Raw genomic sequence first — 27,043 nt, 5'->3', positions numbered from 1 at the left:
GAAGTTAACACCAGCATCACCCAGAGCTCTGTGGCTTGGGCTTCAGCTGAGCTAACCCCAAACAGATGCTCCACAACCAAGCTAGATGCCCTACGGACAGAAGGTTGGACACTGGACACACATCCACCAGCACTGCCACCACCACAAATGCCATGCTGCTCCAGCAGAAGGCTTCACTACTGCTGCTGCTTGCTCTTTGTACAATTTGGTCTTGTCTTCAGCCAGGACCTCTGGCAGAAAAGTGTATATTCACTGAAAACAGTCAGAGAAGAGATACAGTGGTCCGTCAATAACACAACACCTCCAGCCCCTCTCCAATATCTGTAGGAGAGATAGAGATGACTACAAGTATCATAAACCTCTTGTACAATATCCACATCTTCTTTTAATTAATTGTTTTGATACCAAGCACAAAGGTGACAGACAACTGTAGACATCAAACTGAGCTCTTGCTGTAGACATCAAGCTGATTTAATCTGGAGTTACTCCTAACTGGTCTCTGTCAAACTCAGGTAAGAATCAGATGCTTTATCTTTTAATTTCAATGGTTTATTTTGTTTCTTGGGTTTTTTTTTTTATTATTATTTTTATTTTCCCTAAGAAGCTAATGTGAACTTGAAATGTAAAGTGATTTTATTTTGAGGAGCACAAAGTAAATAGGTATTATTTTAAGGATAATGTTCTGAATTAGACAAATAGAGTTTATAAACTGAAGTTTTTTGAAAGAAAACATGCTTCATTGGATGACATTTGCTAAAAACACTTGGATTTGTCATGTCTTGATGCCTCCACTGCTTATTTATGACTCTCTTAATGTTGTCTGCTCTGGTGGCGAAGCTCCCACTAAGTAGTAATATAAATCAGCAGGATGCCAAAAGTTAACCACACTGCAACATTTTAATGTTGCTGGGTAAGAGAGACTCACGAACACAAACCACTGAAAAATCGATAGTAAAACAGCATCCAGTCATGCCAAATGGCTCTGACCTTCTTTCCCCTTTGAGCTGCATCATGGCCAGGGGTTTGGTTAGCAGTGGGGTTCTGTGCCTGCTGCAGAAAAGGAGGGCAGTACCCATGGTGCAGTGAATTGCACTTCATATGGGTCAGGATCAAACTAATGGACTCAGCTCCTTGTACTCCTTGAGGCTGATGGCTGCAGTCTCATCTCTTCTATCATAGCAGAAATACCTGTGAAATACATTTAGAAACTGGCCCACATTCTCCTGGACCTCAAGTGAAGCTATGGCACTGAAACTCTGTGACCCCTGAAGAACTAAATCACGATTCTGAGCCCATGGACACATAGATCAAAAGTGACTTTTGTGTACTCAATATGTTGGTATATAAAATAAGTGAGATCTACTATGCTCGTCCTCTACCATTGCTGCACCAGTATTTTGATTCAGTTTCAAAGACACAACAGAACTTCAGTGTTACCTGTAACCTCTTCTGTATTTGCAAAGAAAAAGCTTCAAATTCTGGAGGATGAGTAGCAGATAATTTGGGGGTGATATAGAGACAAAACTCTGAATTGGTGAAAAGAACATTCTAAAACATGTTCAAATATGGTTGCAGATCAGGGCAGGGGCTGCACTGTGATGATTCTTTCATTCACCCAACACATCAGGTGCATTCAGTGTTTCAGAAGAGATTTAGCTCTAGCTTCTGGTGTTTTCTTTAGTCCTAAATCTTTATGAAATAAAAAATCAAGATCTAAATTATAAATAAATAAACAATCCAGCTAATCATTCCTGCAAGTCCTTTCCTTTCCTTCTCAAAAAAGTCATTAGGTAAGACTATACCATCAAAATAAACAAGCTTTCTGAGGTATTTTTTCTAAAATATGAACAAACCCCTCTATGATTCCTCCTAGCTGGAACACAGAGGGTGAATCTTTATAAAAGGCATGTTTTCTGCCTAGAGATACACAAAGCTAAGCAATATCTTGCAGAGATTTTAATTTAATCTTTCATGTAGCCAGGGAGTTTTAAGCCCTAGTGCTTTTAATTTATGTTACGTCATAAATTAATAATGTAGGTATGATGGAGGATAGCTCATCAGATTAAATGTGTCATTTTATAAAGCAGTTTGGAAGCAAAAAGTATGAAGTACTCTTAAATTATGCATTAGGTGCACAAATCATTACATGTGTTATTTCTGGACTGGACAATGGTTGAAATGAATAATAATTTAGTTACAGTAATTTTATTTAAAGCTAGTGAGCACTTGCACAAGAACTAGGAGAGTGATGCTGGCATGCTCTTCCGTGGCCTTCCAGAGCTTTCTGTACCACTTCCATGCATGCAGTCCTGCACCACTACATCCTTGGTGGCAACCATGGGAGAAGTTCTCCCTGAGCAGTCTACACTTAGGCAGAACCCTGGCAGCATTTGATGGAGCTGCTCAGGGAGTGTAGAGCAGCTGGAAGCGAATGCATGAGTTCTGGTTTGCTATGAAGAGAGACTCTCTCCCCACGGTGTGCACACGTTGATAGTCTACTTCAGCTAAACCAGCAAGTTCCTTACCATGCAATATGGTTCAATCATAAGTCCTTAATACTTCACATTGTGGCCTAATACTCAAAATCTGATAAAGAAACTGAATAAACCTGCTCTAACATTCAATGTGTCACTACAAAATTTTGGTGGCAAATCTACTTCTATTACACATGCTATAAAAAGGGAAAAAAAATCTGGTTTTCTGTCATAAACCAGCTAAAAACTGGTTTATGTCCATGACAGGTATGTTCTTCTTGTGAGACTACAAAACATAAAAATTCATATATTTACAGCATAGCATACATACAGGTATAATACAGCATGAATTTAAAAACTGTAATAAACCATATCATCTATGCAGAAAGGACTATACATCTCTTCACTGTTGCTACATTTTATGATCCCCCTTTATGTGTATTTTTCCTGGTGGCTGCTGTTTTTTCCATGCCCTCTAATTGTATAGAGAGGTACCCAAAGGACACGTGCTGCCTCTGGTGCCCTCAGGAAAGGGCAGTGTGAAAGCACTGCCTGTGCCAGGGCGAGGGGTGGCTGAGCAGCCCAGTCCTGCTGATGTGGATGGGCAGGTGTCCTGGGGGAGCTTTGCTGCCAAAAAGCATCAGGTACCTGTGGATTTTAGCAGCCTGTGTAGGGAAGATCTGAGAGCCCCTTCCTTTCTTACTTCACTGCTAAGGTGACTTAGACATCATATTTCCACCTTTTCCCACTATTGCCTTTTAACTTATCTTGTTCCAAATTCCTGCCAGTGAGCTCAGATAAGATGTAAAATATAGATGAAAGTAAAGGATAAAAGAAGTAGAAAGTGATTATGCCAATTTCTTTACAGTTCTAGGTCAGAATTGTCTTCTTTTAACTACCCAGAAGTCTGTGAAATACCTCCCTAATGTGTCCAACCATGCCTGGACCACAAGCTCTCCTGAAGATGGTGATGCCTCACATGGAGCGGCAAAGTCCGTGTGTATCTCTTTCTCTATGTTTGCACACATATATAACATGGGGAAAAAAAGGAATAATTAGGAGGGGAGGCTGGACTGTAATGCTCTGACATATACACATGTGACGTCTCAGCTGTAATGGAGCAAGCAGGTGAACAGTAAATAATTTCACAGTAATTCTTGGTGCAGCACCACCAAAAGGCCTCAGTGGGGATAGGGGACATGCTGAGGCAGACACTGTGTAAACACATGGCAAGGAGGAGTCCTCCCTCCTCCCTGAAGGCTCCTCCAAAACAATAGGGAGGACAATGAAATCAGAAGTCTGCAGTGACTTGCTCCAAACCACAGAACAAATCTGCAGCAAAGCTGGGAGCCACAGCTGCATCTCCAAAGGCACACATCTTCCCTGACACCCAGAAAAACCTCTCTAAGTTGAACCTATTCCATCTGCTTGTCAGACACACAAACACACATTCTTTATACAGCCTGGGCAAGCCTACTGCTAATGATGTCCCCCTGCATCCCAAACAGGCTGCAGGGCTTGCACCTGCTCTTCCATTCAGCCCTCATTTAATTAATGAAAGACATGAAACTACCAACTGTATCAATTTACTGCAGCAATGAGTACAGTGCTCTGGGTTTTTAAACCCAGGGATCTGGCAAACCACAACAGCTCACCCCAGAATTCAGCGGTATTTAAAACATTATCTGAGAGCAGCTGGGAAGAAAAATACTTAAAACCAAAGAAGCAAAAAGGTATTTGCTTTTAGGCTAGTATTTGTTGCTGGTTTTAGATTAAGCTGTAGCTTTCTGTAACCTCCATTCTCATCTCTGTATTTGCTGTGAACAAATACAATCTGAAGACTGAAGCTCAGGAAACATGGCACTTATGAAAATGCCTTTAGAACTCTGGATCCTGCTCTGGAACCTGCAATGAATGGTCATATCCATTATCTGCAGCTCCCACATTATTTAAAAGACAAAGAAACTGTAATGATGGCTAAGCAGTAAAATTTCTTAACCCTAGTCATCTGAGGTAGAGCATTTCCTGAGTAATCTGGTTTCTTAGATTTTTCTTGTAGTAAGTTTCCACCTTGCTGCTGCGCAGCTGGGAGCTGAGAAATGTGTACTTCTTGCTGTTTACTTTTCTGAGCTACTTCATTAAAAGTCTATGAGCCCCACTGTGTAACAGAAGGGAAAAGGTTGTTCACATCCTTCCACGTATCAGGGAAGCTCTCTAACATGGGACATCTTGATGGCTGAGTCATCCCATCTGTCCCAGACACCTCTCAGGCCAAAATGAGCAGAGCAGAGCTGAGGGAGTGCTCAGGGAGAGGCAGTCCTTCAAGCAGCACAAGCATCCTCAGCCTCTCCGGGAGGACGGGCACTCAGGGCTTTCCATGAGAGGCTCTGTGGGTTTGGCTCGCTATGAAGACAAGGTGTGCTGAAGACAAAGTGCTGCCTTTGGTTATGACTGCGCTTCCTCCCGGAAATAAACACAACAGCTCAAGTTTAACTGGGATCACAGCTTGGCCTTTGATGTCAAGGGCGTAGTGCCAGGAAAATACTGCAGGACTTTTCACTCAGCTATTCAAGGCTCTGCTCTAGTCCTCAGCTTGCAAAAGAAAAGCTTACTTAGCTTACTCAAAGACTGACACAGAAGTCAGCTGTGGGTAGGGGAAAGAAATATTAATTTAAAAAAAAAATGTTTGCAGAAAACTCTGGATAAATAATTGCAGAAAATGCAGACTTTTGTAGCATGACTTGCATGCGTTGGAAATAAATCTGGATTTCCTACTGCTGAAGTGGAATTATATTAGGAACAATAACAGCACCTAACACAGGACACACAATGAACTCAGACCATCCTTCAACAAACCTGGAGAGGAAAGCAAACACAGGTTTGATGTAACTGACTGATTTGAACAAAATGACTGTGAAATGCAGAGCAGCATGCAAGAGCCACGGGATTAAAAACAAAAGCTGCCATACCTGTATCTTTGCTTTGGAGACTGCTTTTCAGCTGACTTAAAAACATGTCCAAGATAATACAAAGGAAAGAATAAAAAGTTCCAGTTTGTTGCAAACCACGTTAGAGTGAAGGGTGCATCGAATTTCTTAAAGGTCAGTTTTGCTAGCTGGGTTGAGCCCGACCAAGAGGAGCAGACACCCAGGACCACGGCCACACCCCAGAAAATCTTCTTGAGTTGCGTCACGGAACATTTCCAGCAGCAGCGGCTCACCCTTCCACTGCCTTCCGCCCCAGCTTGCATCTGGGCTTCGGCTGGGGCTGGAGACTCCCGGGAGCGCTCATCCCCTGAGGAGAAGAAAACACATGGCTTACTAAGGAAATCCATCCTGCATTTTAGCTTTCAAATCTTAGGCCTGTCTGAAGTCAGGTGCAAAGGAACCCACCGGATCCTGCCACAAAATGTCCTTTGTTTTTAGATCATTGCAAAGCCTCTGGTTGAACTGAGGCATAATTAGAAGGCAAATAACAATTATCGCCTCTAGATTTAGAAGCCTTGGGTAAAATGGAAGTGAAAATTACACGTTGCTTTGATGTACATAGAAAGGCTTAACACACCACTTAAACTCGTGCTGTTAGGGTGTGTAAATGAATGAAAAATGTGGTATTGAGTTTGATAAAGCAGCAAAGGGAATTATAACAACACTTGAAATAGTTATTGTCTCGGAAAATGCAGAAATAGCCAGTTTATGGAATATGGTGTTTCTTAAAAGAGAAGGAGGGCAACATATTTAATCTTGAAGTTAAGAAAAATCACTGCAACATAAATGGCATGATTAATACTGAATTGGATCACCAGGCACTTCAGTGATCCCTGGAAAAACAGGTCTCCTGTGGCTGTAGCCAGATAGCAAAAACTAGACCAAACCACCTGCTGCCTGCCCTGAAGTCCATCTCTGACCTGGCAAGCCTAACTTTTTTTAGTTCGAGTCCTGCACAAAGACTGGACTGGAGCTTTGCCCCATTATAACTAAGCCTGGCACACTGCTGGAAATTTTTCACCTAAAAACCTTGCCCTTTCAACCCTCAAACATGAATTGTTAAAGCCCTGCTATCCTACAGCTGTCAGTCGATAATGTATCCAGCTTGTGAAGGAACAAGGAAAGGTTAGCTGGTTGAGTTCTCAGAGAGATCAAAACATGCTGGCAGACCTCAGCAGCAGGTCACTGCCTTCAGGGCCTTCTACCTGCCTTTAATTCACCTCATTGAACATCTGCTGAAGTTGTCAGTCACCCACACACAACACTCAGCAGTGATTTCTCTAAGAGGCTGACTGCAGTTTAGCTGGTCCATTCACCTAAAGCAGGAAGTCACAGTAGTTCATATTGAAATTCTGGAATCTACAACTTCAAAACTGTCCAGAATTTACTGCGTGCATTGAAAGGTGAAAACACATAAGTAAAGCGAGGACAATGAAAGACTGTATCATTTCCAAACATTTATAAATATTCAAGGCAGACTAAGTGAGGTCCACATAAAAAAACCGAAAAATCCTTCCTTATACTGGTGTGAATTTATATGTGGAATGGAGAATCTCTTATTTCAAGCTAACCTAAATTTGTATTTATATGACCTAATACATTATGAAGGAAAATGTTTCTTTCTATAGAAACAACTATTTAGTTATCTCCCTACAGATAAGAAACACATGATCTGAGCTAAAAGTACCATTAGGTTGCCTGGTAAAGCTGTATTTTATAGGAAGAAGGATTGTGGCCTCTGTTTGATGGCCTGATATCTAAAAAGAATGTACAGCAGCAAAGATATAAACATCTAGCCTTTTTGTGTAGCTTCCAGAGATCTGATCTCTCCACTTATTTCAGTTTTCAATAGAAGATTGTGTGGGCAGCCTCCTACATAACAAGAGATGCACCAGCAAGCCAATGACTTGTCCAAAGTTAATATGACCTTGTATTAAACACATAATGGAAAGGTTACAAGCCACCTGCCAAATGTTTGAATTGAAAACCAGACTGCCTGTGAACGCTCAGCTCGTTCAAAGTAATTCTGACGTATTTTCTTGGTGACACATTGCTTGTAGCTAATGCTTCTTGCCTCACTTGCTGCACAGACCAGTACCAGGGTTCAGTTTATGCTAATCAAGGGTATACTCATTTCTTTTAACTTCACCATGTAATGGGCATTTGCTAGAGCCCTCTTTGCTGTCCACCACACAAGTCCTAGAATGATTACCAAATTTTTCCTTTCCACTCAAGATTTTCTTCCGGGCATTGTCACTGCAATACCAAACACTTCACACACCCTAACAAACTCCAGCACCCTTCTTCCCTTTGACCACTGGGTTTCTGCAGAAAAAAACAATTCAGGAAGCCAGCATGCCAAACGAGAGCTTAAGAGTTTGTGCCTCTGTGTCAAGGCAACTTCACTCAGAGTTTATGTTTTTGAAACTACTTGGAGTGGTAGAAAAAAATGGTCCTCCTTCTTGAGACAGCCAGTGGGGTATCTGCAATTTGCATCTTTCACAGTTACTCCCCGGGGAAACAGGAAACCAGGATTTAAAGCACTCCTGCTGAAGATATTTAACACTAGGGAACGTGCCTAAAGCCACTAGGTATATGAGATTTTAAGACAAGTAGGTGCTCTGAATCACAACACTGAAGCTGTGTTATTTTTCCCTAAAAACAGAATCAATCACAACTGTCTGATGTACCAGACACTCAACATCTGGTAACACAGTGCTGACAGACAGCCCAGTGCAGACACTGTGGTGAAGATCTTCCCCCCACAAAGGGCTGAAGCCACCTGCCCAGGTCCCCACTGTGCTGTGCACGTACACAAGAGTCAGCAGCTCATCTCGACAGCCTGCATGAATATCACTGCCTTCTACTCTGCTCCACAGCAATTGCTCCCTAAAGCTGAAGTTACTGATATTTTCTCTGCTTCGTAGGCAAAATTACTTGTCCAGGTATCTTTAATTTTGTTTTAAACACACCAACAGAAACATTTGCTTTCAGCAATAGACAATACTGTATGCATAACTTCTAAAATAAACTTGCACCTGAAAGGTTAACTTTCTAGGGATGTTCATTCTTTTGATGCATCTACAGACTGGAGGGACTAAAAACTTATCCCAGGCACAATGGATTTCATGAAGATAGGAGTAAAAATCACTGTCTGATGATTAACAGCTACAAGCTGAGATTTGTAATATCTATCAGTATCTGTAGTATCTGTCTGTGAAACCTTATTGTGTCCTCCTGATTGCTTGTGCTGCTGGAGGGTAAGATGCCAAAGGGGCACAGACTTTTCCAGTGGATGCACCACTGACCTGAAGGATACCTGAAGGATAATCTGCCCCCAAAAACCAGATTTTCTTTGGAGATGGTGGACCCTACAGATGATATACAATCATGTGGTCTCATCCTCTCATTTACTGTGGAGGGCTCTTGCCTGCCAGCTGGCAAACACAAAATCCAGAGCTGTAGTTTGCCTTGTCTAGTCCCTGTGTCTCTCCTGGGGACATTTTCCTCACCCAAACCACAGGTGCACAGATGGGGTGACACTAAATCCACATGTGGCTGAAAAGCTTCTCTCTCTCTCGCACTGCACAAGAGTCAGATGGCAACAGAATGCACATGAATTTAAAGATGGTAAAATGTTTTAGAATCAATGAGGCAGGACATTGAAGAATTTTAGTTCTGCAGGCTTTTAATGGGTTTTTTCCACTGCTTCCTGCAGCAAACTGCTCTGTATGCTACAGTATCCCCCAAAAGAACAAATTAAGATAGTGAGGTAGAGGAAAAATGCCTATCTTCCTTTCACTCATCTTGGTTTTTCATTGTCCCTCTTGCTTGTGCATTTTCCTTTTCATAAATCTCAAAGGGAACCATTTCTCCTCCCTCCCTTTCAGTCCAACCTCTGTCCCATGGCATTCAGAAACAAAGGAAGGAAATAATTTCCAAAGCTACTGCCAATGCCATTTGTCTCAGAAAACAGATGTCCTTCTGTTTCTTCTACTATGGCTAAGACCCCCTCAGGTGACTTTGGATACCTGTAGCAGGGGCCATCTACACCCAAGCTATTTAGTCCACAGACCCAGCCAAAGGCCATGAAGCAAAGGAGGCATGGAAAAGCACTGCACCTTTAAACCATTAAAAGTAACACCTTTAAATAGGCTGTCCAGGCCTCTTCTAAAGTCTGTACAAGAATCTTAAGACTCCTGTGCACAGAAAGACAGCTATGGGCTTAGTGTAGGACCACACTGTACCTAAATGTGTGTATTAAAAATACAATACTGATAAAAACCAAGGGTGGCACTCATCTTAGTTTGAGACATCTGCCATGCCGACTTGTGTATCTGAGACAGTGATTTACACTTTCGGCATAGTTAGTAGACAGAAAAAAGACATTTCCATAGCACGATTTATCTCCTCCTAAAGTGGATGATTAAAACGAGCCAGATGAATCACTCCCTCTGAGTGCTTGTTTCTCTCCACCAGCTCCAAACAGTCTGGGGCGACAAGCTGGAAGTAGGTGTCTCTGGTGTGGGTGTCTGAAGCTGGGTGAGATGAGTCCCACCTCTACACCACTGCTGTCAGGAACAGAGGGTAAAGCCACCACAGACAGCACTGGGGGACTCAGAGCTGTGCAGTGCACAGGAACATATTTAGCTGTCATCAATGACCTGCTTTAGCAGCTGTCAGCTAGTCAGCAAATCAGGGAAGGAAGCATTACACAAATGCTGGGTGCCCTTTCCAACCCTTCAGAATGAGAAAGTGACCCTTACAGACTAAGGTCCTGCCTGCTAGGGACAAAACATGTACCTAATGATAATGCTCAACTCTTCCAGGTTCCCCAGGCTAGGAATGTAAAGTAAGCATATTCTTAAACGGTTCTTCTAAATCAGGCTTCTGGAAAAAAGTTCTGATAAGAAAGAACAACCCTCACAGGTCTTTCTGACAGTTATAAATGAGATATCCTGAAGGCATTTCCATTTTGCCAGCCTGTCAAATGTTTTGTAACTGCTTGAGCATTGCGCAGAACAAGCCTGTAAAGCTTGCAAAAATATACGCTTATAAAGAGGGGAGAAGGAGCTGAGGGAGGTCCTGTGAGACAGTGCCTGATCCTCAGCATGGTTAGAGCTCTAGAAATCTATGCAGAGGCATCAGGGCCAGATACTACCAAGGCATATTCTCACAGCCTTGAATGCTGTGCGACTTCTTCACCCAGTATTTACTACGTGGAGGGATCAGTGGGAGACAATTAGTGCCAACACACCTGAGAAGACACAGGATGGCTTCTCATGGTGGTCTCCTGGATACCCAATATTATTTGCCTCAGTAGCAGACTCACAAACTCCTCAAATTTTGTTTTTATCCCCTTCCTGCCTACCACAGTTTTTACCCTGTTCCTACCACACTAACCGTGCACTATTTAGGTGTTCAAGATTTTTGAACTAAGCCGTTAAAAACCAGCTGAGGCATCATCCTGTGAAGATGAAATACCAAATTCACGGAGTGATTTACATCTCTAATTACCACTGTAGCTGTTTAAACCTGAAATGTTGATATTTGTTCAGATCTGTTGCCCAGACATTTTGTTTGCAGTCAGTCAGGTGAAAGAGCGAGGTCTCAGGGACCCACTTTTTGCCTGGCAGACCACCCAGTACCTAGTGCAGCTTTCTTGTGCCATTGTCAGTGATGGCCTCTCCTTTCACAGGTCATCCTGGTGTCTGGTTTTGAGAAACTGCTAATATTTCGTTTCTGAAGCCAGTAATCTCCATATATCAACCTTCCTGCACAGTTGTAATGAGAGCACGTACAGACCAACTTCTGCATCAAGGGACATTCCCTCATTTTCCAAATTAGCTCTAGCTTTGCCAAAGCTGCTTGTAGCAGCTGTAACCTCCTAACAATCCCACTAGAGCCCATCAGATGCCAAAGAATCTGTTCCTGGGCATGCCAAAGGACCAGGACTTCTAACACCCATGCGCCTCTCTTACACCCAGACTCTGTCAGGATTCAAAGACACATTTGAGAGTTCCCGTCTCTCATCTTAGGAGTCATCTCCAAGAAATATCTCCATTCTGTATTTAAAGTAGTCACTGGAACAAGGCTAGGGCCTCACTTTTTCTCCTCTGGGCAAATGACCTCTTGAATTTATGCTTTCCTAATAAGTAAGGATGTTTTCTATTCTGAGCCAGCCAGTTTTGCTGCTAGCTGGGTTCTCCTGGCCTTGGAGGGCCTGTGGACACTGTCTTTGGCAGATGGATTTCCTGCTCCTAGCAGAGGGGTGGAAGGCTGCTCTATGACTGAGCTACTGAAGAGGGGCACACACTCCACCTCCAGTTTTTGAAGGAAAGGTTTCAGCCACTTACCTGCCAACTCAGCTTTGAAACAGAGTGGTAAGTGCTAAGGAGAGTGAGCAATAGTTAGGATGGACATCTTAGACAGCATAAAGGACAGCATTATGTACTGGGCAGACAGGATGATTCATCCTGCAGCCTCACCAGTGCTCTCTGACAGTGGTCAACAAGCACATCAGTAAAGGAGGTGCAGATACCCCTTCCAGGTTTTGAATAGGATCCTGAAAAAATCCAAAGAGCCTTACAGAAAATGGGCAGACAGGGAAAGTGCTGGAATGGCTAAAAGGCTCAGTACAGACCAGGGAACCAATGAGGAGTATACACAGCAATGGGAGCAGCGGCCAAAGCTCTGCAGAGGTTTGCAGCGGGAGCTGCACCATTAACCAGCTACCTCACCACGGGAGTGAGCCACAAGGTGACAAAGTTTCCTAATGATGTGAAGCCAGACAGGTCAGCAAGGGCGGGCAGTGGCCAGCTGCAGGGATGAGAGACAATGTGACTGGGTCACACCTCGGCAGATGGAGAAGTGTGCTGAAAAAGAGGTGCAGTGGGAGTAAACAAACCCACACGCTGCACGCTCGGTGACGGGCTCTGGCCACCAGGGATTATGAGCTCTTCACAGGATGCTCCATAGAAAAGGGCAACTCAGTGCTCAAGAGAAGTGAAAAAAAACAAAATCACTGCCAAAAATACTAGGAACAAAGCAGAAAAAAATATTTTTCTACATCTGGGCAAGATGCAGCTCTCAGCACACCCACACTGTGAGAGATGAATGGCTAGGAAATACATGTTCTTGTTCAATTCCACCAAGCTGGAGGCAGGACCTGATGGACATCTGGTCAGGCCCATATGGCAGCTGCGTGGGATTTTTGAGGAAGCTGCTCCTGGATTCCTACAGGAAAGCTGTGAGTCCCTGTGGGTGGCTGGTGTGTGGGACTGTAACAGCACTAGAATGACTTTGGGTTTGCTCACAGTTCCCCAGTTTTCCAACCGTGGTCAGGGCTGAAGGTCTAGAAGATCAGTGCTCTATTTTTTATTGAATATCAATTAATGTATCACAATAGAAAAATGACAAAACCCCGTAAAACCTTATTAAATCGGTTTTTAAATTAGAATATTTGGTCAACACAGCATTGCACAAATAGATTTTTCAGATGCTATTTGAGAAAAGTTTAAAGTGCTTTCTTTAAATACTTTGCTCTTACAGTATAAGATAAAAATAATTTTACTTAATTTGATCATGAAATAGAATTACTAAATTTAGTATAAATTAATACAGAGAATAGTTTTAAAGTCCACAACAGAATTATTTTAAAGAACAAACCTAGGGTATTACCCTATTAGGTCAGAAGGTTTGAATTTGCTTGAGGCTGCAGAATAAGGGATGTAGGTATATGAAAATAGGTAAAATTGCATGAACAAAAACTGAAACAAAGAAAAAAGCATTCTGAGTTCAGACCCTATTCTGCTATTGAAATTCTTAGTATAAATTAACTAATTATTAAAGTGTTACAATAATCTACGCAGGCTATTCAAACTTGTCTGATCCTCTCACTTTAATTTCAGCAGGGTAGAAAATAGGACTTTTGGTTCATTGACAATCAAGGTGATTCTCATCTGTGGAAATCTGTCCCATATTACTGATGTCACCAGATCATCCATATAGCTTGATTTGTATCAAACAGGCCTAAATTTCTTGTAGCGGGTATTCTCATATCCTGAAGTATAAATCACAGATATAGTGGGTTTTATCACTGATGGTTAATATATATTAATTCCTGTTTTATCCTGTGCTAAATATTATATCTAAACTTACTAAGAGCTGGAATTAAATAATCTCCACGTATTTTTGAAGACATGCCAAATTCTCCTCCCTAGCATACATATGCCCTTCTGCCTCTGTCAAATGTGCCAGCAAGGCTTTCTGCAAAATACATATTCTAATTCCTGTTAGTCATATATAAAGAGGACTGAAAAGTTATCAACTTCACACTGCAGCAATTTGGACTTTAATCCATTTAATTCATCTTCAGAGGCAACTGCCTTGAAATTCCATTAAAAGTGCTGCATTCGAACTGGCCTGATTATGATATTCTACTTTGAATTTTATGAGGTGAGGAGTTCCCCTAAATACTGTCCTTCTTATTATTAACCCGAATTCATGACCAGAATCCACAGTGAAAATGGAAGATACTGGGTGCTTTTTACAGTAGCAGTATTGTGGGACTGGAAAGTAACCACGTGCAAGGAGTAACCCTGATTATAAGTTACGTGTTCTTGATATTGTTCTGCATTCCATTCTTGAATAAAAATTGGATTGAATCTTAGAGTGAGTTACCTGGCGAGGTCACTGGGAGTTTCACCACTTACTTTGAGGGGTTATGGAAGCAGAACTGCTATTAGAACAAAAATCAGACATGAGCAAAACTGTATTCTGGGCAAATTTTGATCAGTCCGTTCAAATTTCAGACTGAACAAAGGGTTGAGAGATGGTAAAAAACCAGTCTGGATTCTCTGCAGGAAGCTACTGTAATAATTATCCAGGCATTTGAGTGCTACATGTCTTTCTTGAGTAATAGTTTTATCTCCAAGGGAATTCAATTACTTACATACTAATATAAAGAGCACATTTATATCAGTGCATATATACAGGGAGATAAGTGAATTCATGCTAACTGGGGAGGCTCTGCTGACTACACTTTATCAAAAACAAGACAATGTTCTTTCACTCTTGAGGAGCTTTCAAAAACTCAGAGCTGCCTGGCTTTCAAGTAAGCACAGTTTTAGACAGAAGACTGTTGTGGCCCATTGGTTTCTTCCATAGTGAATTCCAACTCCACCTGATTTTTCTCCTAGAAGCTAATGGTTTAACCTGCCATTGAACCTCAAACACAATGCTCTTCTTAGCTCCTAAGTTCAGATCCAGATAGCTGGAGCATCTGTTCTCTGTCAACCAATAACTAGATACTAGTGGGACTTGACAAGGACTTGAGCGTGCTCGCAGTGGTTAGAGTAATGCACATATACCCACAGAAGTCCCCACATGATTTCCTCAGTGATGTCCTGGGAGGAAGAAGAGATGCTTCCTCACCTCTCAGCAGCAAACTCATCAAAAGCTGAGTCTCCTTTAAAAAAAGGCAGGTTTGGCTAGGCCCATGTGGGCACGGAGGTACTCAGTGTAACTCCATGCGAAAATACATTGCACGCAAAAATTCTAGTTTCTATTTTCTCTCTGATATTGCCTCATCCTCTTTGCAGTAGAAAGGCTTTTGCAACCCACCATTCCTCACTTGTTTCAGTCAGCTACAGAAGAGAGACTCATGCCTTTTTCAGTCACAAATTAAATCTTACCCTTACTGAGAGTTGTGCTAGGGAATTTGAGGTGATTGTGGAAAAGGCATTTCGAGCTCTTACCTCCTCACTTTTGTACTTTTCATGACTGAATGACAAGACTTCCAGGGTTCACACTTGTTTGGGTTTAGGGTCAGAAGTAGTGAAACTGAACTAAATGCATACCTAATACTTCCAGAAGAGCCAACATACAACTTTTGCATAACCAAAGGGTGCTTGATCTTGGTGTCAAAATTCATGCCTTGAGTAGGGCTCAAAAAATTTCCAGGCTGTATACCCCTGCATTATGTCCAGATAGAGGAGATCCACATGTTTGGAACCAGGCAGCTAACATGGGAAATTGGGGACCTGGTTTCTCCAATAGATGGTGGGCAACTCTGCCCGGAGGCAAGCCAGCTCTGCACTGCTGAAAACACCTTTGCCTGTTTCCTGTTGTCTTTGATCTTATGCCGCAGTGGCTGTCAGCAAAGCTCAGTGAAGACTACAAAGTGAACCTACTTTTCATTGGCCAAATTCCTGCTTCTGCAGGATGCTATCCAGGTCTGCAGTGCATCTCACAGTTTATAATTAACAAAGATTAACTAGGCTGTGGACTCAAGGTTGGCAGTGGTGCTCCAGCCAAGTGGAGAGAGCTGCTTACTACATAAGTGAAAGTGCTGTACTGAGTATAATGTGCTAGGAAAGCAACAACATAAATAATCCTATGTATGAGCCTTGTTGCTGGGAAATTGCTGGGGAATACATGTTGAGCTAACTTAGACTTTTATGTTGAACTAGGAGTCTTTTTGGAACTCTGGCTCTTACACTGAGCTAAAAATCCTACTGTTTACGATTGTCAGCCATCAGGAAAGAAGGACAAAATTCCTTTTACAAGATTTATAAAATTAAAATACAGGAGACAGTGAATAATGCATTCTGGTGACTTCATATTTATTTTTTACTGGTTCTTGTTCCAACTTCTCATGGGAGAAGCCTATAATTAAATAGGTGGATTAGTAATCTGCTTATTTTTTGAAAGCAAATGCCTAAATTGATTCAAGATGACTACAAAATGGACCTTACTTCATTTAGGGATAAGTGGGTGAAATGTAATGGTCTGCAATCCACGGAAGGACTGAGAAGATGATCCAATGGATGCTGTCATTCCTAAGTTCCACCACTGTAAGTGAAACTACTGTTTGTCCATTGTGTGTACATACTGTCTCATTTCAGCCACTAAAGTAAGGAAGCTTAGATAAATCTTTAATAACCTCTCTTTCTGCTTTGTGATGCATTCAAACTCCTGCTCTGGCATTAGTTTAGTAACATCAAAATGATCTTATTTTATCTTTGTATCATTTGAGGAGGGGACACAGTGCAGAAGTAATGAGTCACCTCCAAACCTATAACTCATGAGTTTGCACAGGCGAGATAGTAGACGAAATAACCGGGGGGACATGATCAAAGATAAGCTAGAGGGACTCCCCAGTGAGTAGGATAGCACAGCTAAGAGCAGCTCATTTTGACGCTGCTTAAAGCCTAAGAAAGCATGGTGCCATTTGGGAAGTGAGCCAGGTGTTATGCAACAAGAAACTCCTCACGCCTTTGGAACAAGATCTTGGCTATCTGCTCAAATATGCTGTTGTACTAACTGAAAATACTGCAAGGAATACAAAAATTGGGCAAAAGCTGCCCTGGGCCAAAGCCAGAGAGTAATTACTGTCCATGTGTATTTAACACTCAGTACCCACAGCAGAAGGTACTGCTTTTCTGTCAGCTGAGTAAGTGACATTATCCTGCAGTAATGGGGTGCATGCTGGTAGGTCCAAAGGAGAAGCAGACACACAGCAAAACCAAAACCTGCGTCCATGTGAATTTGCCACCATCACCTTCACCAGTTCTGGTCAGGAGAAGGACAAAACTGCTGCCATAGCTAAGGAGCAAGAACCAGGTAGGTTAAGGTGTCCTGACTGCTCACACCGAATGCTGTCCCCTGTGCAGAGAGGCTGCCTGGGCAAAAGAGAACACTTTCAAAGTTAAGTACTCCATGCACAACCCAAGACAAATTCCTTGCCAAGGCTGCTTCAGTGGGTGAGCACACCCAAACCCACAGCCCTGGCTGAGCCCCCAAAACACCAGCCTCTCTTGCTCACCAGCTGCTTCTGTTTTCTAGGATGCATGAGCACTGCATAGGTCTGCCATGTATGGCTTTCGTAGGAAAAAAGACCAGTGGCCACCAAATCTTGCTTCTACAGGTGTGAAGTCCTGGGTGAGATGTTCACACAGCCTGCCCTAGTGCTCAGTCGTACAAGCATTGCCTGTCTACCAAAACCTTTGGATACCACTAGCAGAATGCTGCTAATAGTTACACAGTATCTATTCAGAAATGTATCTATGCAGCATTTGAGCTTATTTTCTGAAAAGGAAGCTTTAGTCACTGATTTCAGTAAACTAAAGCTTCTCTGGCCCCTGTTGCATCCATTCACGGCCCTCTCATGGCCACAAAGATATGTGTAGAAAGTTTGGGCGTCCATTCCTATCTGCTGTTGGTCTTTTCTTGCCTGCTCTGTCAAAAGATGTGCTGCTTGTTTTTAGGCAAGTTGCTTCATTCTGCAGTTTCTCAGCTGCTCCATCTGCAAAATGAGGATAATAAGAATCTCTTCTCTTAAAGATGCCAACTGCTACTCATGGAAGTTTTTGCTGTGCTTGGGATCTTTAGTTTGTGCTTGCTAAAGAAGTGAAAAAGATTTATTATTAAAGCGATTACAGTGTTGATACGCTTGTGATGAATTCCCTGCAGGCATGCAAATATACTAAAGGCCAAATTTATTTCTCATTCATACTTATACAAGTTCCCTGCAACTCCAGCAAAGCAGGCAGGGTTACTCCAACTGAACATGTGGTTCCTCTGGTTCCACAGCAACTCAGTTTAGATGTTTATGTGCAATAACTGATAGCAGAGAGATATCTTTTTTATAAGAAACTAGGAATATCACCAGTCACTCATTCCTGACAGAACAGTGCAGAGGAAATGTGCTATAGGGGAGGCTGCAATAGCATTTCCTTGGTGCTGAAAGCCTGGGAATAAGCAGCTCCTAGTAGGGGCTAATGAAGTGGGGGATGTGTTTTCTCTGGTGTGATGATTGTTCTGCATTTCTTTGTCAAAGCTGATGTTACCTGTCTCTGGAAGATCTTAAGATGCAGAGCAAGAATGGAGATATTTACCTGCCCAGGGAAGAGAAGTCAGTCCTCAAAGCACACTGTGCTTTCCTGTACAGATAGGGTGAAACCAGTCAATTGGCTGGTCTGAGAGGAATGCCACTGCAGTGTGGACAGGAATTGGTGAGAAAACAACAACAGAAGGAAGAAAAAGCACAAATCAGGCCCCAAGCATATATTTCTCAAAATATGAAGGGTGTACAATGGTACCAGGCACAGAAAACACATGGTATGGTTACTGCCTGCCTGAGCAATGTAGACACAGTTGTCTTTAAAAGTGCTGGTACAGCAGGCTCTGAGCATACTGATGATTCAATCTCCGAAATAATTGGAAATGGCAGTCACGCTTCTGAACGCACCAAGTCCTTATCTTCCTTTTAAAGCAAAGAAGTCACTGCACTGGCAGGAAAATACAAGGAATGCTGGAGGGCTTTACAGCAATGCATATCAATGAAAGGCTCCTCTTGGCTAACCATCCCAGAATGAAACATATTCCTAGTGGTTCTGCCAAAGATCCTTGAAACGCTTTGATGGTGCTTGATAGGGGAGAAAATAATCATAACTGTGAAGCAGATGAAAGTTTTTGTTGTCTTGCTCTTAGCATTGTCTATGCCTTTGCAATGGACTTGGACTACCAGAGGAAGGCAAATCTTTGCCAGAGGTACGGCAGCCAGGCCAAGGGAAGTCAGCAGTCCACAGTGTGCCAGCTGTCTCACTTTATTTTTGCCTATAACTACATTTTTTTTTTAATATGGCTTTAACACCAGCTGGCAAAATTAGTCAATGTTAGCCTGAAAGAAAATGCTGTCAATTGGTTTGGAAAAGAAAGCTCTCAAACGGAGCCAGTCTGTTTCATTAAAGAGAAGGAAAGAAACTCCAGGCCCTATCATACACCATCAAGGCAATTTAGATTTTTGCCACTGATGGTAAAGGAAAAAGGAATCTGAAGTAAAGAAGGAGAAGTCCAACTAGGTCAACAAAGTCCCTGGTGGGCAGCAATAGGGTATCTGAGACCTGTTATGCAGAGCAGACATGGAAATGCTTGAAAGGATTCAATTTTATGGCACAGTGAAGATTGCTCTCCCTTTGTTTCTATATAAGGTAGGTAATAAACTGTATTTGAACTGGTAAAAGAGGAATGAGATGACCCACATTTCAAAGCTGGAACCTGGTAGGTTATTATTATTTATGATTCATAAAGCTTGTGCGGTGCACCAAAAGAAAGGGAGGCGAGCTCCTAGCCCAGAGGAGCCTCCAATGCAAACCTCGAGAGAAACACTCTACTGTGCATGGGGTCAACTCCAAGGGCTTTTTAAATTCTAATTATAGTGTAGTGAAGATCAGGCCTGCTCTTTCCATCAGAAAACTGGGATCCCTTTTCCTATCTCTGCAGTAGGTGGCTTTTATGTTATGGGAATGCAACAGCTGATTATTCTGTGAACTGAAATATGAACCTTCAGGTACCCCTTACTTTCCACTCCTACTTGCTGCTTTTAGTTCCTTTTCTCCTCTTGCACATTTCTGCATTTTCTCACTTTCTGTTCCACAGAGCTTTTGCTACCATTTTTTCTTTTCCTTTATTAATTTCTCAGTTTTTCAGTATTAGTTTTTTCTTTTTCATGAGCTTTCTCTGGAGCCTCACATTCACACTTTATGTCTTGCCATTCAATCATTCCCTTTTTTTAGCTTTTCTTCCTCTTTGCCTCACTCTTTTCATCCCTGTTCTGCCTCTCCTCCTTCTATTCCCCCTGGCCAACCTTTTTCTTTCACCAACACCATTTTCTCAGCCAACGACATACCCCAGTGGTATTCCCCAAATCAGCAACTTTCCCTTTGCGCTTCCTTCAGGAACAGAGCTCTGTATCCATCCTTCAGTCAGGCTCCTCTCCCAGACCTGCACCCTGCCTTTGCATTCATCCCTCCATCTCTAGGACAAGGCTTACAGGTTTCTACCCAAGAAAACAGCTCCTCACCCTCAGATTTCTCCAGGGAACCCTTCTGAGCACATCAGTGTCCTTTTCAAGGTCCCTGGCCATGATCCCTGAAAGTCTTCAAAGGTCCCAGTGGTCCCTAGAGGTCTGCCAGTCCCCACTGCTCTTTGGCTCTTATATCCCTCCTGGCCACAAGACTCCAACTCCACGGCTACCTTGCAGCTGGATGGGCAAACAGAGGTGAGGACAGATGGCTGGAACACGGGGCTGCGTTCCTCACATCGGGAGAACAAATCTGCCGAGCATCTTCCTTCCCTCCTGCCAAGGGTCCTGCACGGCAGATACTCGCCCACGGGTTTGGGGGCTGCTCCCGCGTCCAGAGGGGAGGTCAGGAGAGGTGCTCTGCCTTTGGAGTAAGGGCGAGGAAAGCCCCGGGGCTGAGCAGGGCGGTGGACAGGGGTAAGCGCCGGCGATGCCCGGCGGCGGGGGAGCTGCGCGCCCCGTGGGCTCCCACCGCCCGCGCACGAGTCGCGCCGTCCCCCGCCGCCGGGCATCGCCCCAGCACCGCACTCGGTCGCCCCGGAGCATCCCCGGTCGCGGTACTCGGTCTCCCCGGGATACCCTCGTCCCGCTCGCAGCGACGTCGTTTACCTTCCACTTTGGTGAGGGTGAGGACAGGGCTGTTGCAGGCGCTCAGCGGGGCCACCCTGGCCGAATGCTTCTTCATGGCGAGCCCGTCGCCGGCGGCAGCTCCCCGCCGCCCCGCGCCTACATCCTGGCGCCGCCGGAGCCCTCTTCGGCGGCGCTCCCCGGTTCGGCTCCCGGCCCGCCGCCCTCTGCCGCAGCACCGGGCGGCGGGGGCTGGGGCTCGCCCGCCCGCCCGCTGCCGCTCGGGGCTGCTGCAAACCCGACGTCACCGGCACGGCCCCCCCCGCCCGCCCCCAGGGCTCCCGGGGCCGCCCCCCGGGTCGAGGCGGGGGAGGCGCCCGGACGCCGCGGCGAGAGGCGCTGCGGAGCCCCCGGACGGCGCCGGCCCCGCGGTCCGGCTCCGGCGGAGGTCGCAGGGAGCTGGGACCGTAATGCGGCTGCGGACACCGCTCCCGCTCCCGCCGGTGCGCCAGGGATCCCCGGAGCGAGCCGCGATCCCGGCCCCGGCCGTGGCTGCTGGCGCTGGGCTCCTGCACCTCACGGAAAGGGCTCCTGGCTCATCGCGCTCTGCTCAGTTCTCTTAGCACTGTCTGAGGGAAAAGGAGAATTTACACTCTCCGAACCAATTCATTATTTACTCACTATTTTCCCTCCTTTGTTTTTCTTCAAGTCCAGACACTATTCTGGGTCAATTTTCATCCGTGCCTTTAGTAATTTCTGCCATCCTCGCCACAGCCTTTCTGTTCCTGCTGTATCCTTTTGGAGGGAGACCAAAACTCGACCCAGCAGCCAAGATGAGATACTCCATGGATTCACCAATAATACTCCAACACCTGCAGTAACATACTCTACAGCTTTCCTAACATAATCCAACAACTACTTTTTGGCACAATAAGGCAAAAAACGAAGTATGTCCATATCCACACACATTAAATAAAATGTCATTTGTCACAACTGGATGCTGCTTGTATGTAGCAACCTTTTATGGCGTTTTTGGTTTTTTCAGCAATAACTTTAGGATCCCAAATCATGACATGCCACAACATGTGATAGAGCTACCCCTCTGTCAGAGCACAAAAATCTAACTGGCATTAGTTAATGAGACTTAATGCAAGTGGATTCAGGAGAGAACTCACCATAATGAATGAGTATGAAAGATGTGAAATAGATTTATATCACTGTAAGCAGAGCACCAGAATTCACAAGATGCTGAGCACAGTGACCTTAGCACCCTTTGCTCCTTGTGATTTTTTTCTGTGGATATGAAAATACTCTGCAGATTTATCAGGTTCCAAACTGAGCTGCGTCAGCAGACAGAGCGCAAATACTCAACATTTCTTAAGATCTGGTCAAATTAAAATGAGTGTACTTTGCAAACAAGACCAGGCAGCCATCAATACTCCACAAACATTCCAAAGTATTCTTTGATTACATAAATAGTAGATATTGAAAATCAGTCCTGACAGACTTTTCAGGAAACCGTGGGAAAACACCACCTTACTTCTGCTGGCTAGAAAGTTCTTTATATTTAAGAGGCGAGCTTTCTCAAGGGGCCAGAGCCACATTTTCAGTTTCTGTGGGTCTCACTGGTTGATCTGCAGTCTGATGAAGCTCCAGGGTGTTTTGCACTTCCTATGCCTCTTCTGTGCAACCTTTGGGATGATCCTTTCACAAATATAATTAGGCTGCTTTCAAAGTGATTCTTCTGAAAAAAATCAGCATGTGCTTACTGCTAAGACTACAAAATATCAGCTTGGTCAAATGATGATTACTGGTTTTCATGGGTATTTACAAGACATTTTAGTAGAATTGTCTGACCAATTCAGCTTCCTGGGATGTTACAGATCATAAGCATTTGAGAACCATGGGTCCATCTTGTTTCATTGCACTATTTAGTATCAGAGTCCAATTGGTTTCTGGTTATTGAAAGAAGTTACATAAAGAGAGGCAGATTTCACCTCAGATGGTTCTGTCCATGAAATATTTTGCGATGTTGCAGTGCCTGTTATCTGAGGATTTCAAAGCACATTATAAAATATTAACTTATTTTACACTGCCTTTGGGAAGAAACTTCAGGCTCACTGGTAGTTAAAATACAGCCACATAATTTAAGAGACTCCCTTAGATTCAGGTGACAAGTAACACCAGAACCTGGAGAACTCTGTCTGGCTTCTGCTCTGAGCAGATCTTCCAGGATCATTTCAGCCTCTGCTATATAAGGAGGAAAACACTAAATCAGCATTTTACATCCAAATGTCATCAGTTTTTCCCAAAAGTAAATGGCTGCCTAAGGATAATCAGACTTCTCTTCTGGTTATACTTGTAATCAATAGGATGGTCATAAGAATTAAAAGTATATTCATTAAAAAGTCTTTGTTGCTGAGCACTTATATTCTTTCCTTCTAACAGGCTCATGCTGTCTTCTTTGTTAAAGGAAAGACACAGTAACTACATTCTTTTACTTGGAGGGTGGTGCTGCTCACATAGAAAGCCACAGAGAAAAAATGGGGCTTCGCATGACATGTTACTTTAACCACATGTAATATTTCAGGGTTTGCAGAGTTGTTAACACATTTCAGGCTCACAGTGTTTTATTTAAGCCCGGAACTCCAAATGTGTATTGGCAGTAAGTCTGTTCTGTGGCTGGCTGGCCCCTCTGCAGCTGGTGCTGCACGACACCTAAGAGGCATCTTGTGCTCCTTCCTCCTCTGATGATGCCTTGCACTGCCACAGCACACAAGCTTCCACTCCTCAGTGTTCAGTTTAGTCACCCTGAGAAGGTTTCAAAGCCATTCAGGACATTCAGTATCCAACTAAGGCTGATTTCAACCGTGGGAGAGGACATCCAACCTCTTGTGGGCTGCTGGAAATCCTTTGCCCAATGTATATGTGAAGCACAGCTGATTCACATACAGCTCTGCTCAGCTCCAACCCCTGACCATTTTAACAGTCTCTGGTTTCTCTTGCTGCCCCTACAGGCACACACACTTACACCTGAGATCCACACTAGGCCCCTGTCTTACACTGGCATAAAAATACCAGCCACATATCACAACAACAAAAAAATGTTGTGTTTATTTAATGAAGACTAGGGTGCCTGAGGACTGTGTTCCAGGGACTCTTCTGCATTTGGCAGCAGGTTTGTTACTTTCTGTAGCTGCAGCATCCCCACCTCCCCAGGCTTTGACACATTTACTGCTGGATTACATTTAATTTCATTTACCATAAGCATCTTATAGTATAAGCAATGCAAAATTGATTCACACAAGGTAAATTTTCGAGTCAAATTTATGGCTTTTTAACCTTTAAAACACCACTCCTGTATTCAGGAGGCAATGGAGGAGAAACTGGTGGATGTCTGGGTTGTGGACAGCTTCCAAATGTGGAGAGAAACTCTCAAACCTTGGAAACTGGAGAATGCAGATTTTCATTACAAATCAAGAGCATGAATGTGAAAAAGAATGTCAGATTAAAAATTCAGAATAAGGCAGTCAGAATTTGCCCAGGTTGAAGAATTTGTAGACTTTGTAGTTTGATGGAACTAGTTTTGTTAGAGTTGGCTACCCTTCTTCATTTTAGATTAAAAAATTATATTAATTGGGTTGGTTTTGTACATATAAACCTTTATACAAGTGTGCTAACACTCAGCATCATACTGCTTTCAAAACTATGGGTCATAACCCCTTTCCTGAAAGATTCTTTACTTACACAGGAAGGTAGATTCAAGACAAAACAAAATTCTCTGTTATGTGTGCTATAGCCTTTGATTTTTATGCTATTAGCTAGTTTGTTTAACCAACATAAAACACAATGCCCTGTTGCTAACAGGCACAGTTGGTATTTTCCCAGTTCAGACATTTTCATGTTTAGTGTACTCATTATTAGGACATTTATTAATTTATGTGCTTGTCTTAGCACTGAGGGCAATAATTGTTGTGCTTAGCAACCTTAAAGGAAATGGAGTGTGGACTTTAACTCGTGCAGCCAATTTCCTAATAGGCTCCATCTCATACCAGAATGAATTCATGTGCAAGGAGTCAAACACATGAATAATACCAACACTGGCCACAACCTTCCAGGAAAAAATGACCCTTTCCTCTACTATATTTGAAGTAATTTGTGAATATTGTCCACAAATAATTATCAGTCTCTTTATGAGGAGCTTGTTTTACTTGACTGCTGTGTTACTTTTGGTTGGCTACAATAGCGAATAACTTTATAATCTGTTTCTATTTCAAAGCTCAAAAACCACAGATGTCAAAAGCACATTTCCAGCACAAATATTAGCTATTTTGGAAGTTATGATTTCTGTTCTGCAATCATTCTGAGATCTGCATTGAGATGCTCTCTCTGGTGACCATCTACCACTATTCTGTTTGCAGTCTCCTACATTCACAACCTCCACTCAGAACAAATTCACATTTTTGTCAAATTTACATATAGTTTTTCTCTGCAATATTAACCTAGCTGTAAGGACAATGTCTTTCCAATTTTCCCTCTTCCAGAATAGTTCAGTTACTTTTAGCACCATGTCTTGAATTCACAGAACAAAGCTGTAAGAGGAAGGAGAAAGGAAGAGGAGGAATTCAAACCTCCCCGGCCAAAGGTGCTCAGTAGGCTGCACCACACAGACTCTGCTGTAGAGTCACTGCTATCTATACCTGAATGCCTTCTCTTCCACCCTGGTCAGAAGAGAGTGCTGCAGATAACAGGGACGTGTGAGGTGCCATAAGGGCTGCAGACTGTCTACATGACAATATATATCCAACAGTTCCTAGACATAGATGCAAAGTCCTGGTGAGAATATCTTCCTCTCATTTTTTCTAACCTTCTGTTTTTAACTGCTGTAAGCATTACTGGAGGAGATGGCACTGCTGGATTTTTGCAAGTCTCATAAAATATTAACTATTTCCAATATTTTATGAGAGGCTCTCCTGGTTTTGTGCATAAAGAACAGCTGCATTTCAAATAATACTGGTGAATTCTGCAAAATGTAAGAAAAAAGCTAGATTTAATCTCAGAGTTTTAGCACCCTCCTGGATTTATCTGGCAATGGCTTTTCCTTGTGGATTTGTATATGGAACAATGTCTGACTACAAGACCTAAATCTCCCCAAATCACAAAAAAATACATTGTTACACCACCAACATCAACAATGCAGCAACAATAACTTCTTAACCCTTTAATTACCTAGGATACATACAGTATTAAATATAACTGAGCCTCACCTCTACATTCTTCAGCACCAGCCCGCTCCTGGCCAGTTGTTTTTGTAAAGCAGTGGATGTGAAATGCATTTCAATGTAGTTGTGCACATTTTCTACCCTCGTAAACATTGTGTAAGCTGAGTTAAACCTCTACTCCTGAAACACCCCAGCTCAGGAGGACTTCTAACAAAGACCCAAAGGCCAGGAGAACATGTTTGACAGTAGCTCACACTTTGAGCACTGAAGGAAAAGTAGGTGAGAAACATCTAAAGTTGGAATATATGAAAACAGAATGAAAATGTCTAAAACCTAAAAACATGAATAAAAAAAATCTGCTGTTCTGACTCTGACTCAGAAAGAAAAGAAATAAATTCAGTCTGTGAGGGGATCTTTTGTCCTCAAAAAAAAGGTTCTTTCAGAACTGTCTGAGCAAATAAGCACATGCTCCTGGCCTCAAACATCCAAAAACAGACCACAGGAACTGAAGACAGAATCACATTTCTTTTCATATTCTCACCTGAATATTTACAGAACTATGCACTGCCCTCCCAATTTGTATTAGGCAGGACAGGAACAAAAGATGAGATGAAAAAGAGGCATCCAAAGATCTCTCAGAAAGTAACAGTAAAGATACTTCTGAGGAGACATATTCTGTATTTCAAGTCACCGGTTTTACAGACAGTGTTCTAGGATGAAAATCACAAAATCTGTCCAATTTAAGTTTTGCTGCCAGCTGCTTGAACCAAAGATTAGGTAGGATTTAAGCACTCCCAATGGCCTGTGAAATGGAGAGGCTTTCAACCTACATAAATAACTCGCCAGATATTTGCCAGGAAGAAAACTGCTGCCTATTTAAAATACAAGGATGTGTAAGAGCAAGAAGATCCAGACTGATTCCTGTGT

At 43.0% G+C, this 27,043-nt stretch overlaps 1 protein-coding gene across 3 annotated transcripts in view; it reads right to left on the bottom strand.

The window, feature by feature from the left end:
• The window catches only part of SLC35F3 (solute carrier family 35 member F3), a 162,086-nt gene that overhangs the window by 40,226 nt on the left and 94,817 nt on the right, over window positions 1-27,043 (bottom strand). For 2 of the 3 annotated variants that reach the window (XM_059841613.1, XM_059841615.1), the window contains exon 3: window positions 5,444-5,768. In XM_059841613.1, coding sequence (XP_059697596.1) covers window positions 5,444-5,768 — 325 coding nt within the window. Of the gene's footprint in view, window positions 1-5,443; window positions 5,769-20,936; window positions 21,122-27,043 lie in introns of those variants that run through there. The other variant, XM_059841614.1, reaches the window with a different exon arrangement.

This window comes from Haemorhous mexicanus, chromosome 3 (assembly GCF_027477595.1).
Source record: "Haemorhous mexicanus isolate bHaeMex1 chromosome 3, bHaeMex1.pri, whole genome shotgun sequence".
NCBI classification, from domain to species: domain Eukaryota; kingdom Metazoa; phylum Chordata; class Aves; order Passeriformes; family Fringillidae; genus Haemorhous; species Haemorhous mexicanus.
Note: the sequence above shows the minus strand (reverse complement) of the source record. Positions and strands in the feature narration are given on the sequence as shown.